The 12,453-nt window shown below is 34.4% G+C and overlaps 1 protein-coding gene across 1 annotated transcript in view; it reads left to right on the plus strand.

The window, feature by feature from the left end:
* Positions 1 to 566: 566 nt before the first annotated feature.
* The window catches only part of LOC117109987 (protein GPR107-like), a gene marked incomplete in the record, with an annotated part of 45,113 nt that continues 33,226 nt past the window's right edge, over positions 567 to 12,453 (plus strand). The window contains 2 exon segments of the mRNA XM_033252515.1: positions 567 to 593; positions 3,079 to 3,243. Coding sequence (XP_033108406.1) covers positions 582 to 593; positions 3,079 to 3,243 — 177 coding nt within the window.

The raw sequence follows: 12,453 nt of genomic DNA on the forward strand, positions 1-12,453 counted from the left end.
TCGCATTATTAATTAAGTTCAACTTTGTAAGTTAATTCATTAGGTTTTTAGTGGTCATGTTTGAGTGCGCCTATACTAATCATCACAAAAATTCTGTGTGCAAAATTAGTCAAACTAGCGGGGAAGCTGCCTTACTGTATTTTAAACAAGTAGAGGAGTTTATCGGAAGATCCAAATCAAATATTAAAATAACAAACTTAAATTGGAAATGATACAGTATGCTAGTTAAATACTAAAAGGTATGGAAACTATAGATGGAGTAATTATAATTCGTAATCATGCCACCTGCACAAGTCTCACGAGTCACGTCCTCAATTCCCTTGCAATATACATGAATACTGTAAATGGCTGTGAAAAAAAATGGACTATAATCCAATCTTCTATTCTTGAATGCAAAATCTCGTTTGTTAAGTGACTAGTGAAATTATTTAATTACATCAGCGGGATTTTATTGTATCTTAATTTATGACTCATCAACTACGAGTCACATCTTAAAGTGAGCCTGCTGCACTTCTGTAAGGTACAGTACAGCTAATGGTCACATTTAACTGATCAGGTAAACTTCAGATTTTACTGTAATTATGTACTGTAGTGTAAGTAAATTTAGAAACTACTGTGTTTCCCTACAGCACCATGTGGGTTTGACTTCTTTAGACTTAACAATTGGAGAAAAAGTCTTATTTAATACTGTAGACCATATTAGTCAGCAAAGGTGTCATGCGATTTTGCCGAGTGGGTATGATTTTGTAAACATTGGCCAAAGAGCTATGCTAATGCGTAGAGTGGAGTCGAAAGTGGTGTATATTAAATCGTCTAAAATGTAATGAAGTTACAGTATAGCATAGAAGATACATAGAAGATAACAACATACACATTCTGAGTGATTCACATAGATTCATGAGACATGGTTAGTTTGATTTAAATTTCCATTCAGACTAAAAATATGAAGAGTTTTGAGAGGCCTTCTAGGGGGCCTAGGCCAATCGCTCGTGGGACTCGCCACATCCAGCGTTGACTAAGGCGATCACTGTTGATTTAGAGGTACATATTCAGCTTAAATACTGTCACCAAGTCATTTTGTTGCAATTTCTCTATGAAATATTTAAACTATTGGACAACTTAAATTGCTGAATTGTACAATAAGATGTTTTTTTTTACTACAATGCCAATGAGTTTCAAGAACGTTGTTTTTATGACTCTCTAGTCTAGGGCTAGGTGCGTGTTGAGGCTTTTCGATAAGTTATTTTATGATAAAATGTACTAAAGTTTGAGGTTACAAAAAACTGGCGAAATTTACTCGAGCAGCGGCTTATTATTGTGTGGTAAAACTGCCACCAAGCGGTTTGTTTTGTTGTTATACCCGCTATAACAGCTTTGGTTTGGTGACTAATTCAGTCTAAACTTTGGCATGATGCACCATCGCTACTTTAAATAAAATATGGAATACAGTAATTCCTCACTGCCAGACAGTTTAAGAAACTGATGATACTGTAACTACCGTATCTTGGCATCTAGTCTAGACCTGTAGTGCAGTAGTTCTGTCAGGCCTTACAAATCTCTGCTGTGATATAATGTAATAAAGCTAAAAATATCTGTTTATGCTTTTCAAAATAAAGGTAGCTATTAAGGATACACAGATGTGAAAACATAAAGCTGCGCATCCATATTTGAAATTCACAACTGTAGCAAATACATTTTTTTTTTATCAATGAGGCTTGCCATCCCAAAACTAGCGTACTGTCACTAAATGTTTTAAGCTGAGTAATTAGCATAAGAATGTACAGCTGGCCTGTTGTATTTATTTATTTATTTAGAAAACGCTTTTGCAACAGCGGCACCCATTACAATAATGGTGCATCCAAAACTAAAGTAATAAAAAGAAAATAAATACATACAAGTAATTAAAATTGCCAAACAATACAATGTAGAAAAGTCACAAAACAAAACATAAAAGCATTGAAATTAAAATTAAAATTACATTCGACAAGACTTAATATCTATCCTATTACCCTTACTCAGGTATTGACAATAAAATATTTAACTTCAAGGAAATCTAGAAACAAAACAGGTCTACCTCTTGCCATCTGGCCCGTTGTCTGGTTTTATTGCTAGTTAAATACTAAAAGGTATGGAAACTATAGATGGAGTTAGGATTAAGGATACACAGATGTGAAAACATAAAGCTGTGCATCCATAATTTGAAATTCACAACTGTAGCAAATACATTTTTTTTTTTATCAATGAGGCTTGCCATCCCAAAACTAGCGTACTATCACTAAATGTTTTAAACTGAGTAATTAGCATAAGAATGTAGCAGCTGGCCTGTTGTATACTCTATATTTATTTATTTATTTAGAAAACGCTTTTGCAACAGCGGCACCCATTACAATAATGGTGCATCCAAAACTAAAGTAATAAAAAGAAAATAAATACATACAAGTAATTAAAATTGCCAAACAATACAATGTAGAAAAAGTCACAAAACAAAACATAAAAGCATTGAAATTAAAATTAAAATTACATTCGACAAGACTTAATCTCTAATCTCTTGGCCCATGCCTTTTTAAAGTATGATTTGCAAATATCATCAAAAAGCTTATGGAAAAAAAAAAGCTTATATGTCCTGGAAGCCCTAATACTTTTAGCATGGCAAGCCCAAAATTATACAGTATGTAAACCATCAAATATAATTTCAGTTGGTATCTAGAACTTATGTCATGAATTACAATAGGCATATAATTATTTATTTAAGCAAAATGTTTTGTTGAAGGCACTTACTGTACTTGATAAATACAGTTTGTGTCTTCTTGAATGTCTACAGTATAATTAAATATGGCACCATTCATTTGGTCAATAAACAAAGGCAAAGAAAACTTACAAAGGCAATTAAATTTAGAATCTTCACAAAATTTGTATTTTAGTTGTTTTTGCAGTATGTATTGTAATGATGTAAACAACCTGTATATTTTTGCAAAAGTGAACCAAATATTAGAATATTTTCTTTTTAAATATGAACAAGATTGTGGTTAATAATAATAAGGAAATTAATACAATGCAATTTATTGATAATTTTTGCAGGAGGACCATAGAACTAAAATAGACGTTACCACATTTGGTTTCTTTAAAGACGGAGAGCTTCAAATAAATGTATCATACCTAGGTGTTGATCCTGAGGCTCATTCCAATGGAGATATATTTGGGTTTACATTAGTGAAGTCTCGTACAGAAGGACGAGGGTCGTTGGTAAGTTAATATCTTTTTTGGCTGTGGCTATTGTTACACCAGTCTTAAACCAGTACCTAATTCTGATTGGATGTTATTCTTTTGCAGTCCATAGTAACATCCAATGAAAATTATGAATGCAATAATAGCCACATGTCTATTTTATTTTTTCATTAATATCCTTTTGGAAAATAGAGTTAGAAGTATTTATGGACTAAATAAAATGTGTACAGTACAGTATAAATATTAAACTTTTGTATCGTCAAACTATTACCGTACTGTATAGTAGATCCCCGGGTATAGTCCCACTCCATCGCGGGTATAATCCTACCACCGAACATGCTTCACGTACAAGCATTTCCTCGGGCAAAGTCCCAGGGTATAATTTGGGTGCAGTCGGTTGGTGAATTTTACAAATGGCAATCTAAAATAGAAGAATTGGCTCCAAATTCGGCAGACTTGGAACTCTTCCAATTGATTAGACCAGACATTGGTCGTTGTAAGATTGAATACAAAGCCCATCATTCATCCTTAAAAATTCTTGTTGTATTACTGCCACTAAAAATAACCAACAACCCGCTAACTGCAGTTAAATATATACTACTTCACTATTTAGAGACCAACCATGTGGACCGATCAGTCATTCACAGCGTGGAGAGACTCGCATGACAGTCACAATTTTGCGTTCATGGAGGGTGGGATTACTGTATACCCGGGGAACAACGGTATTAATAATACTGTATATCAGTATCTTAGTTATCTGAAATGGTGGTACAATACAGTACACATACTGGTTAGAATATAGGTTAGAATCCACAGTATATTTTTTCTTTTCAGTTCTTTTCAGTGCTTGGTATTATGTGCTATTTAAATCCCACTACTGTACAGTACATATGGTTCATACACAAACTGTACGTACCATACTCACATTAAAGGATCACAAAACCTTGTTTATTTTTGTATTCAAAACTCAGAATCCAACTGTTTATAATTGTTGGCCTAGCTGTGTTCAGTATGCACTTTAAGTGCTCTACCGCTTTCTTCCAGGTTGGAGTCCATGTTTGCATATATATTTAGCGCACTATTTAATTAAGGGATTATTTGGTTGGAGACAGCTTTAAATAATTCATTCCGGGATGGAGTGTAGATAACAACATACATAACATTGTACTTGAAACTGTTGTGAAGCGTCAATAAAATTCTATTCCAATATATTACTTACTCCTCATATACTGTAGAGTGCAGTACATGCACCTGTAACCATTTTTTTTTTATGATCCTGTTTAAATGTGCCCCTCTCTTTAAAACTATATGTAGTGCTTGACATTTTGACTTATTTTTACTTGCCTATGTCACTGCATGTGCAGTGAAGCAAACTAAATTGGTAAGAACTAGTATAAAATGCCATTTTCTGTATACTTTGGTATAGGAAATGCTTTTTGTTTTTTTGAACACTTCATAATCAAATGAAAAACAAATTTTGCTGCTATAGTAGCAGCATAATTTAGCCTTGGAAATGAAGCCCAATATACTGTATCTTAAATAGCATGATACTCGAAGATTGTATGCCACAACATACCTGTAACAAAAGAAACTAGAAATAGCTCTGTGTTACTCAAAATCATAAGACAGAAGTCCCTTTTAATTGGCACAACTTTAAAATTTTGCAGTTTCACCATCAATACTGCATCCATTAATTCCAGGGGTCCCAAATTGAAGAACTCCATTAGCAGGGGATTTTGTCGGGAACATTTGGCCGCCTGCAAATACAATGCCCGTTGCGTAGCCAATATGCAACTACTCATAATATCAAATACTTGATGTTCAATGATCAAACAAACAGTTAAATTGCTAGCTCTTGCTTTCATTTTTATTTACACAATGTAAATTAATACCATGAAATTACATAAATTCTGGCATCTACTACTCATGTACAGTAGGCCTAGTAATATTATATTATACATTATTCATTTATTTACACAGGCCTACATCAATATCATTAATTACATCAATTGCCACTTCTTTTCTGGCATCTGTTAGTTTAATGGTTTAATATTGTATTCAATAGTAGTATTTGTAGTACACTTTCTTGCCGCTGAGAGAAGAGCGGAATTTGGATGCAGTTCATGGCAGTCTAGCAAGTCTGTAAACATATAAAATAACGAAAATATTATCTCAAAATGTATATGTATTATTAATCTAATCTAATTTATTTTATTCTTGTTAAAATATAGATAGACTTGTCTAGGTGTACGTAGCTTGACTTCAAAAACCTTAACTGAGGTCTAGACCTAAGGTATTTTAAGGACAGTAGGCCTAGCCTAGGCCCTAAAGCAGTGCAGGAAAAAATGGCTTGAGGTGTTAAATTTAAGGCCTGGCTAGGCTTAAGGTGAGCTAGCGACGAGCGCAGGCCTCTACTACAACCATCCATTTCCAAGTCACAAAAACGAATATAGAACATATAGTTTTTATCATAATCACATAAAACTGTTTAAAAAGAAGTCAACACACCTTTAAATATCTTTCAACATCGGCCATTCCACCGTTCTTCACTGATATACAGCATTTAAACTAACATGGAACTCATGCTTTCAAACGGTATACTTTGCTGAGTTAAGATCGTTGATCTTGTGAATTAAAAGCACATGAATGTTTGCGTTTCTTCGCTGAAGCCATATTTTTACTTTTTATTTTCGACTATCAATTAATAATTGTGTGATTGTTTTCATGAAACAGCTCCATAAAATTAACTTTATGCAAAAAGTTCGCAGTAGTAGTAGTTAGTAGTAGTAGTAGTAGTAGTTCTACGGGTCAAAGGACATGCTATCAAATCACACTGCAGGTATGGTCAGGCGTCGCAAGTATGAGCACATCAACTTTTAATAAACAAAATGTAAATTTTGATTCCGTGTTTTTAGCAGCTACCGTGATTAATTGCAAATGCATTATAAACAGTGATGGTAAGGAGTGGAATATTAAAAACTTATTTGTAATTGTTTACGATAGTTTTTTAACATCCTGAGTCATGTTTCTACCTAGGCCTAGGCTAGATCTGATCTTCCAAATTGAATATTTAAATTTTCAAAAATTTACGGGAGAATTGTTTTCATGCGGTAGAAAAACGTATTCTTAGGATAGCGCGGTAGATCATCGCTAAAAGCGGTAGACTCTGTAATTCTATGAAGAGAAATGCCAGCAAAATATGCATTTTGATGAACAAAGCGAAGTTCAGACTTTGTGAGTCCATGTTTATTTCTAGGACGTTAACATGGGATGTTTTTCTAGTGATGTTGGCTTCAATAGAAATATATACTTACCGGGACCAACAGTCGTCAGCGTGCACAACAGGTTGTTTTTAATGACGATCTGTTCAGACTGCCATTAACAATTAGCAGACGGCGTAGCAGCATCTATCGCTCACAGGGAGCGAAGTTGGATTCTTCGGGCCACGGTCATACGACCTGGCCATTGTATGGCGCAATGAGTATATTTTGTATTCAAGAAAATCAATAGAACAGTTTATAAAAACCTTTTGGCTTTAAATTCGCTTTTAAAACGTCAATCCAATACACACAATCAACATGGTTAGATCAAGCAAAACATGAAGCAAGTGGGCCCTATTAATATAATCAATTAAAAGCCTGTGTTGACCTGAAAAGGGGCCTGCATTGAACCTAAGCTACTGTGTAACCCTTTAGTTAGAGGCTACAGTAAACCCAAAAACCATCCCACATTTTTAGTTCCCGAATTTGGTTTCGAAATGAAGGATGAACTGTATATTGAAATTTGGCTGCAATGAATTACTGTATAAACTGATCAATACTATCAATTCTAGTTGGTACAACTCTATACAATGTATTGATACTCTACTTATTGATTTTCTGTATACATGACGCACACACAATTCTGAAACAGATATTTGATGCTTCTGTAGAATAATGAAGTTTAAATTCATAGTGTTTGCAATCTTGTAACTTAGTCCCTTCATATTGTTACTCAATTTACTAAACTGTATCATATTCATAATAAAAAAACAATAGATTCATCCTTTCTAAATTCAGTAATTCTGTATGATTTTTTTTTTGCACACAAATTCAGACATTTGATTCCATACAATAAATAATTAATCTGTTAAAAAAGATACTGTAGTTTAAATTGACACATTTTGAAATCTGATAGATATCATTTTGTTCATTTATATACTGCACTCCATTATTCAGTACTACACCGGACCAAAAAAAAACAAACGATGCCTGCACATTAATCAAGAACAATAGGCCTACAGTACAATGGTGTACTACGTACAGTACCTACTAGTTAAATTAATGATTTTATTATATTATTACAGTATATTAACTACTGTACAGTAACATACAGGCTGGTAACATACAACAAATGTTTTTCCAAATAATGAGAAAAAGGACATGATTCCACATTTCGACCTTTATTGGGTCTACAGTAACTATAATATAATGAAAATTACTATAGTATAATGAAAATAACGATATAAGTGTGACCGACAGTCCAACACTTAAAAAATTTCTAGTAATAAAATAATAGGGAAACAAACACCTTACTTTCCCTTTCCAAGTGAGGCCTCAAAACCAAAGACTGAACAAGGCAGCATCCTCATAACATACCCACGCATAGGTCATGGTGACTAAACGGAATAATGATACAGCTGTGTATTTATTTACATATGATATACACACACACATAGTATAGGCCTATATATGCCTATAACATGACATCCCTAATATATCCTAAAAATTAAATAACCAACGATACCTATACCCTTAAAAACACTCTGAAGAGGTACGTCCGTCCTCCACGGCTAACTGAAGGGTAATGAATTTGCGGCGACTGGACGTGTTCTCATGTTAGCCTGAAGTTGCGACACTTCTGATTTGGTAGAATGAAAATTTACTTACTGTACAGCACATGACCATAAAATAGTAAAAATAGGCTCCCAGCGGGAGCGTGTGTCTACTGCCAAATTTAATAGAAACGGTGCTTTTTATTATTATCCAAACTTTCCAATTTGTGCAGACTGACTGATAATAGATATTGTTAATAAGCTAGCATCAACTCCAAAACCACCGAGTTAGGGTAGGGAAAAAAAACGGGAACAACCACAAGCAAAATAGTCTCGACCTGAGTTTCAACTGTTGACCCGTTTAACCACTTCTACTCGATTTAATTTTAACTTCCAACTTTCGGAACTGTGCGCCTGATATATAATGACGAATTGGTTAGCAATGCATCGTACCACACACGACCGAGTTTACGGGTAGTAGTAAAATCACGTCATATCACACATCACGAATGTAACATAATGTCAACTTTACACTTCTGGATTCTTACTTCATACTTTTGTGAATGTCAACTCACGCTCACAATGTCAACTTTACGCTTCCGGATTGACCAGGATAGCAAAGTGTCTACTACCTGAGGGCAGTAGACACAAAAACAGGACCATGGAAGTTTTTTGAAGCACATTGGAAAATCATGTTTTGGGTGTGGCCTTCAGGGTGACTGTAAATTAAAAATTCATTTTGGTTCTTCAAGCCATTTTTATGCCACTAGGAGTGTATTGTACATACTGTACAGTAAGTTTACTGTAATCACGCGAATAAGCGCCCCGTTTGAATAAGCGCCCCGTTTGAATAAGTGCCCCTCTTGAATAAGCACCCCTTCAATAATATCATAAGATTTTTTTTTTAGCAAGTCAATTATCCAATCAATCCTGGGACTGTGGTTGTTGGTCAATATCAAAATGAGGATATTTCTCTTGGACAGATGAGAGCTCCGATCCCTTGACAGACAGCATATTTCCAACTTCCTCTTCTTATTGTCTAGGCCTAGTCCAACTCCTCTTTTTCTTTTTCCGACAATTTGCACCTTTAGCACATTCTCATCTGAATTTACAAGAAAACCTACAATGATCTTGCCATTCTGCCACTCTCAATCAGCCGATGGTCAACAAGCTAACCACTACCCACCACCACTAATTGCATCTGCTATTCTGCTGTTATGTAAATATTCACAGCATTCTTGTCATGTACCATGTTCTCTGGAGGATTGTCTTTTCCGCCGCACCGCCATTCGTAATTTTCTTATATAATCATTTTTCATTCAAAAAGTGCCTCTCGAATTCAATAGGTTCACATAAGAACCCCTAGATTTTCATCTATTTCCATAAGCACCTCCTCAGATATATAAATATTTTAGTTTCCATTGCAAGTACAATATTGTAATTTTAGCATGCATTTGGATATTACCATTTTAAAAACTTATATTATTGGCCTAGCATATTTTTTTATTTTCTATTCAAAAATGTAATCTGCCATTATTTATACAACAGCAACTGTGGTGGGAAAAAATTATTCAGAATGAGTGAATGACAATTCAGTGACATGCAGTAACCAACAGTTGAATTGGCAGTTTTAAACTTTTGTGCCTACAACATTATACTGTAGCTGTACCTCAACCTTGAGAGGTCAGGATGTTTGTACACTTCGTAGGGTCATTTAATTTTAATTTTAGGAAGTTATGCAACTTCTGGTGATTTTCATAATTTGGAATGGCATAGATAGTCATTGTACTACTATACGACATGGATTATTTAATAAGGAAATTCAGAAATACTCATTAAAAGATGACAAAGATCAGGAAGGAATGAGTAGGAATTGGACAAGGTGACCTGCTTGTGGTTCCAAATGCACTAAACTATAATAAGCACAAAGTCTCTGTGTTATGAGGTCTATAAAATAGAAGTAATATTGTTTTTGTACCAAAGCGCTATTTACCTGGTTAGATTTTGACCCAGAAAGCTTTAGATACCATACAGTTTGACCATGGAGGAAAGAAAAACTTCCTACATGGTATGACTTAGCTTCATATAATAGCTTAGTACAGGGTCTTCTGTTTTACTACACAGGCTATCATCATATCATAATTACACATTATCTGGAATGGAATTATAACAGTAATATTTGCCATAGATTGTATGCTATTATTAAACAAGCTTTAACTTAATTAGGCCAACAAAAAAAAAATTGTTTGCCCTCCTCCACCCACCCCTAACTCACTGAAAAAAATAGGGGCGGAAAAACAAAAAAGATTTTAAAAAGTTTTTTTTTTTTAGCTTTTTTCTTTACAAGTTAAAAAAAAAGTGTGAGTGAATTTGAAGTTGTTGTCTGATGTAAGATATTGCCATTCTAGGTTCCTCTGTGGGTTTTTCTATTACATCTGATGAGTATCTTTAAAAAAAATAATTAAAGAAAAAGCTTTTTCTACCTGCCCCTATTTATCATTTTTAAAAAAAGAAGGGCAAACAAACAATTTATTTTTTTTTTGGCCTATTTACCAAAGATTATAAATTTGTAACTAGGCCTCCAGTAATACACTTCTAATGTATAATCGATGCCAATTCTGGCCTGCATTTTGGTTTTGGTTCCTGGTTCACAGGTATGCTTGTTTAGAATTAGTAGGGTCAATGGAACTTTCCGGAATGGAAAGTAACTTAGCAACTGACAAATCAGAACTTTGCCAGGAATACTGTGTAGCTATGTTCTCACATGGCAGTTAACGGTTAGCAGGATCCGGATCCTGCTAACCGTTAGCTGCCGCGCGTCCATGTGAGAAAATCCCGATCCGGATACCAACAATATGATGATCAAATCACTGCCCAATAAGAAACTGGAAATTGTAAATGCGTACGTTTGATTGGTTGATGATAGAAACTCCCTCAGCTTGCTAACTAATAGCGCTTGCTAACCGTTAGCGTATCCGGATACCGCGAACGGTTAGCACTAACCGATCGGGCATTCTCACGCCTGTGCTAACGGTTAGCTCCCGATCCAGATACTAGGGCTCTCGTGAGAACCAGGCTACTGTGTCCTTCATACACATTTGTTGCCCAGCAAACGCACATGTTTACATACATTTAAGCTATTGTTTTATGGGACCTTAGCATCAATATCCAAGGTGGGCTTTTGTGGAAAGATCCATTGTTTCCAAATGTCCAACAATACATGAACAAATTTGATGCGAGATAGAGGTTAGGCCTACAGTACTGTAGGCAAACATTTGGTATATTATCAGTGACCTAACATTAACTAAACTTCAGAATTAGTTTAATTATTTATTAAAGCTATTGTATTTAAAATTGGGATGATGCAAGCTGTACTATTTGTTTATTTTTTAATTTACCTTCAACTACTCTGGATGGACAGTGGGAACTACCAACAGAAGGCTTATTCTATTGTTATGCTTGTGTAAACAGAACTGCTCCAGATAATTCTTTTATTTATCTATTAAAACCTTTACTAACACTCTACAAATTTCTCCTATAGTATCCAGATTTGGTGATTGGCATGAAACCATGACTACTAATAAACATCCAGTACCTGCACAGTTCCGTAGCTGTCATAATATTAGCTACAGTACATTGCATAAATCTTAAACTATTCAAATGAAGTTTATAGGGGTCTTTCATTTTAAACAATTTCACGAAAGAACATGCACTGTTGTGGGATTTAATTTGTTTACACATAATAAGAGAAAGATATTTTAAAATACACACACAACACTCAATTTATTTATTCTTTAAGAGGGGAGAGAAGGCAACAAAGCAGAAAATGTTTTATACTATTTTTACTTTTATAATAATAAAAACGTCAATGTGTCCTTAAAATTTCTTGATCATTTCACTTTTAATCATTGAGGTAATTAAAAAAATATATGATTGATGGGTTTCTATTAACTTGGAAAAGAAACTTATATTTCCAATTGATTTCCAAATACGCACAGTCGACCTTGTGAAAGAAAATTTTTAGTTAGAGAGAAATTAATTTTCTCTTCATTGTCATCTCATCAAAACCAATTCAGAATCATTGCTATGACCACAGAGGTGAAGATAACTGATGATTATGAAATCTATTAGAAGTGTTGCTGCTTCATCATCATTGCATGACTGTATGTCGCTATGGTCAATTGGTCATCCAATCTGGTTACTATGTACTGTGCACTAGCGATTCTATGACTAAGTACTGTAAGCTTTGACCTTTCACAAAAGTGCCCATTACTATATAGTGCATTGTTCTGTAGTGTACTATGCACAACCATAAATTGGAGTTGACCATTTTTTATTGGGAAAATCTCATTTGAATGTTTCAAAATAAATGAAAGCAGGGGATACTGTATGCCAACTTGATGTACTGCACAACT

This window comes from Anneissia japonica, unplaced genomic scaffold (genome assembly GCF_011630105.1).
Source record: "Anneissia japonica isolate Jap-2015-1 unplaced genomic scaffold, ASM1163010v1 scaffold585_len4108843_cov191, whole genome shotgun sequence".
NCBI classification, from domain to species: Eukaryota; Metazoa; Echinodermata; class Crinoidea; order Comatulida; family Comatulidae; genus Anneissia; species Anneissia japonica.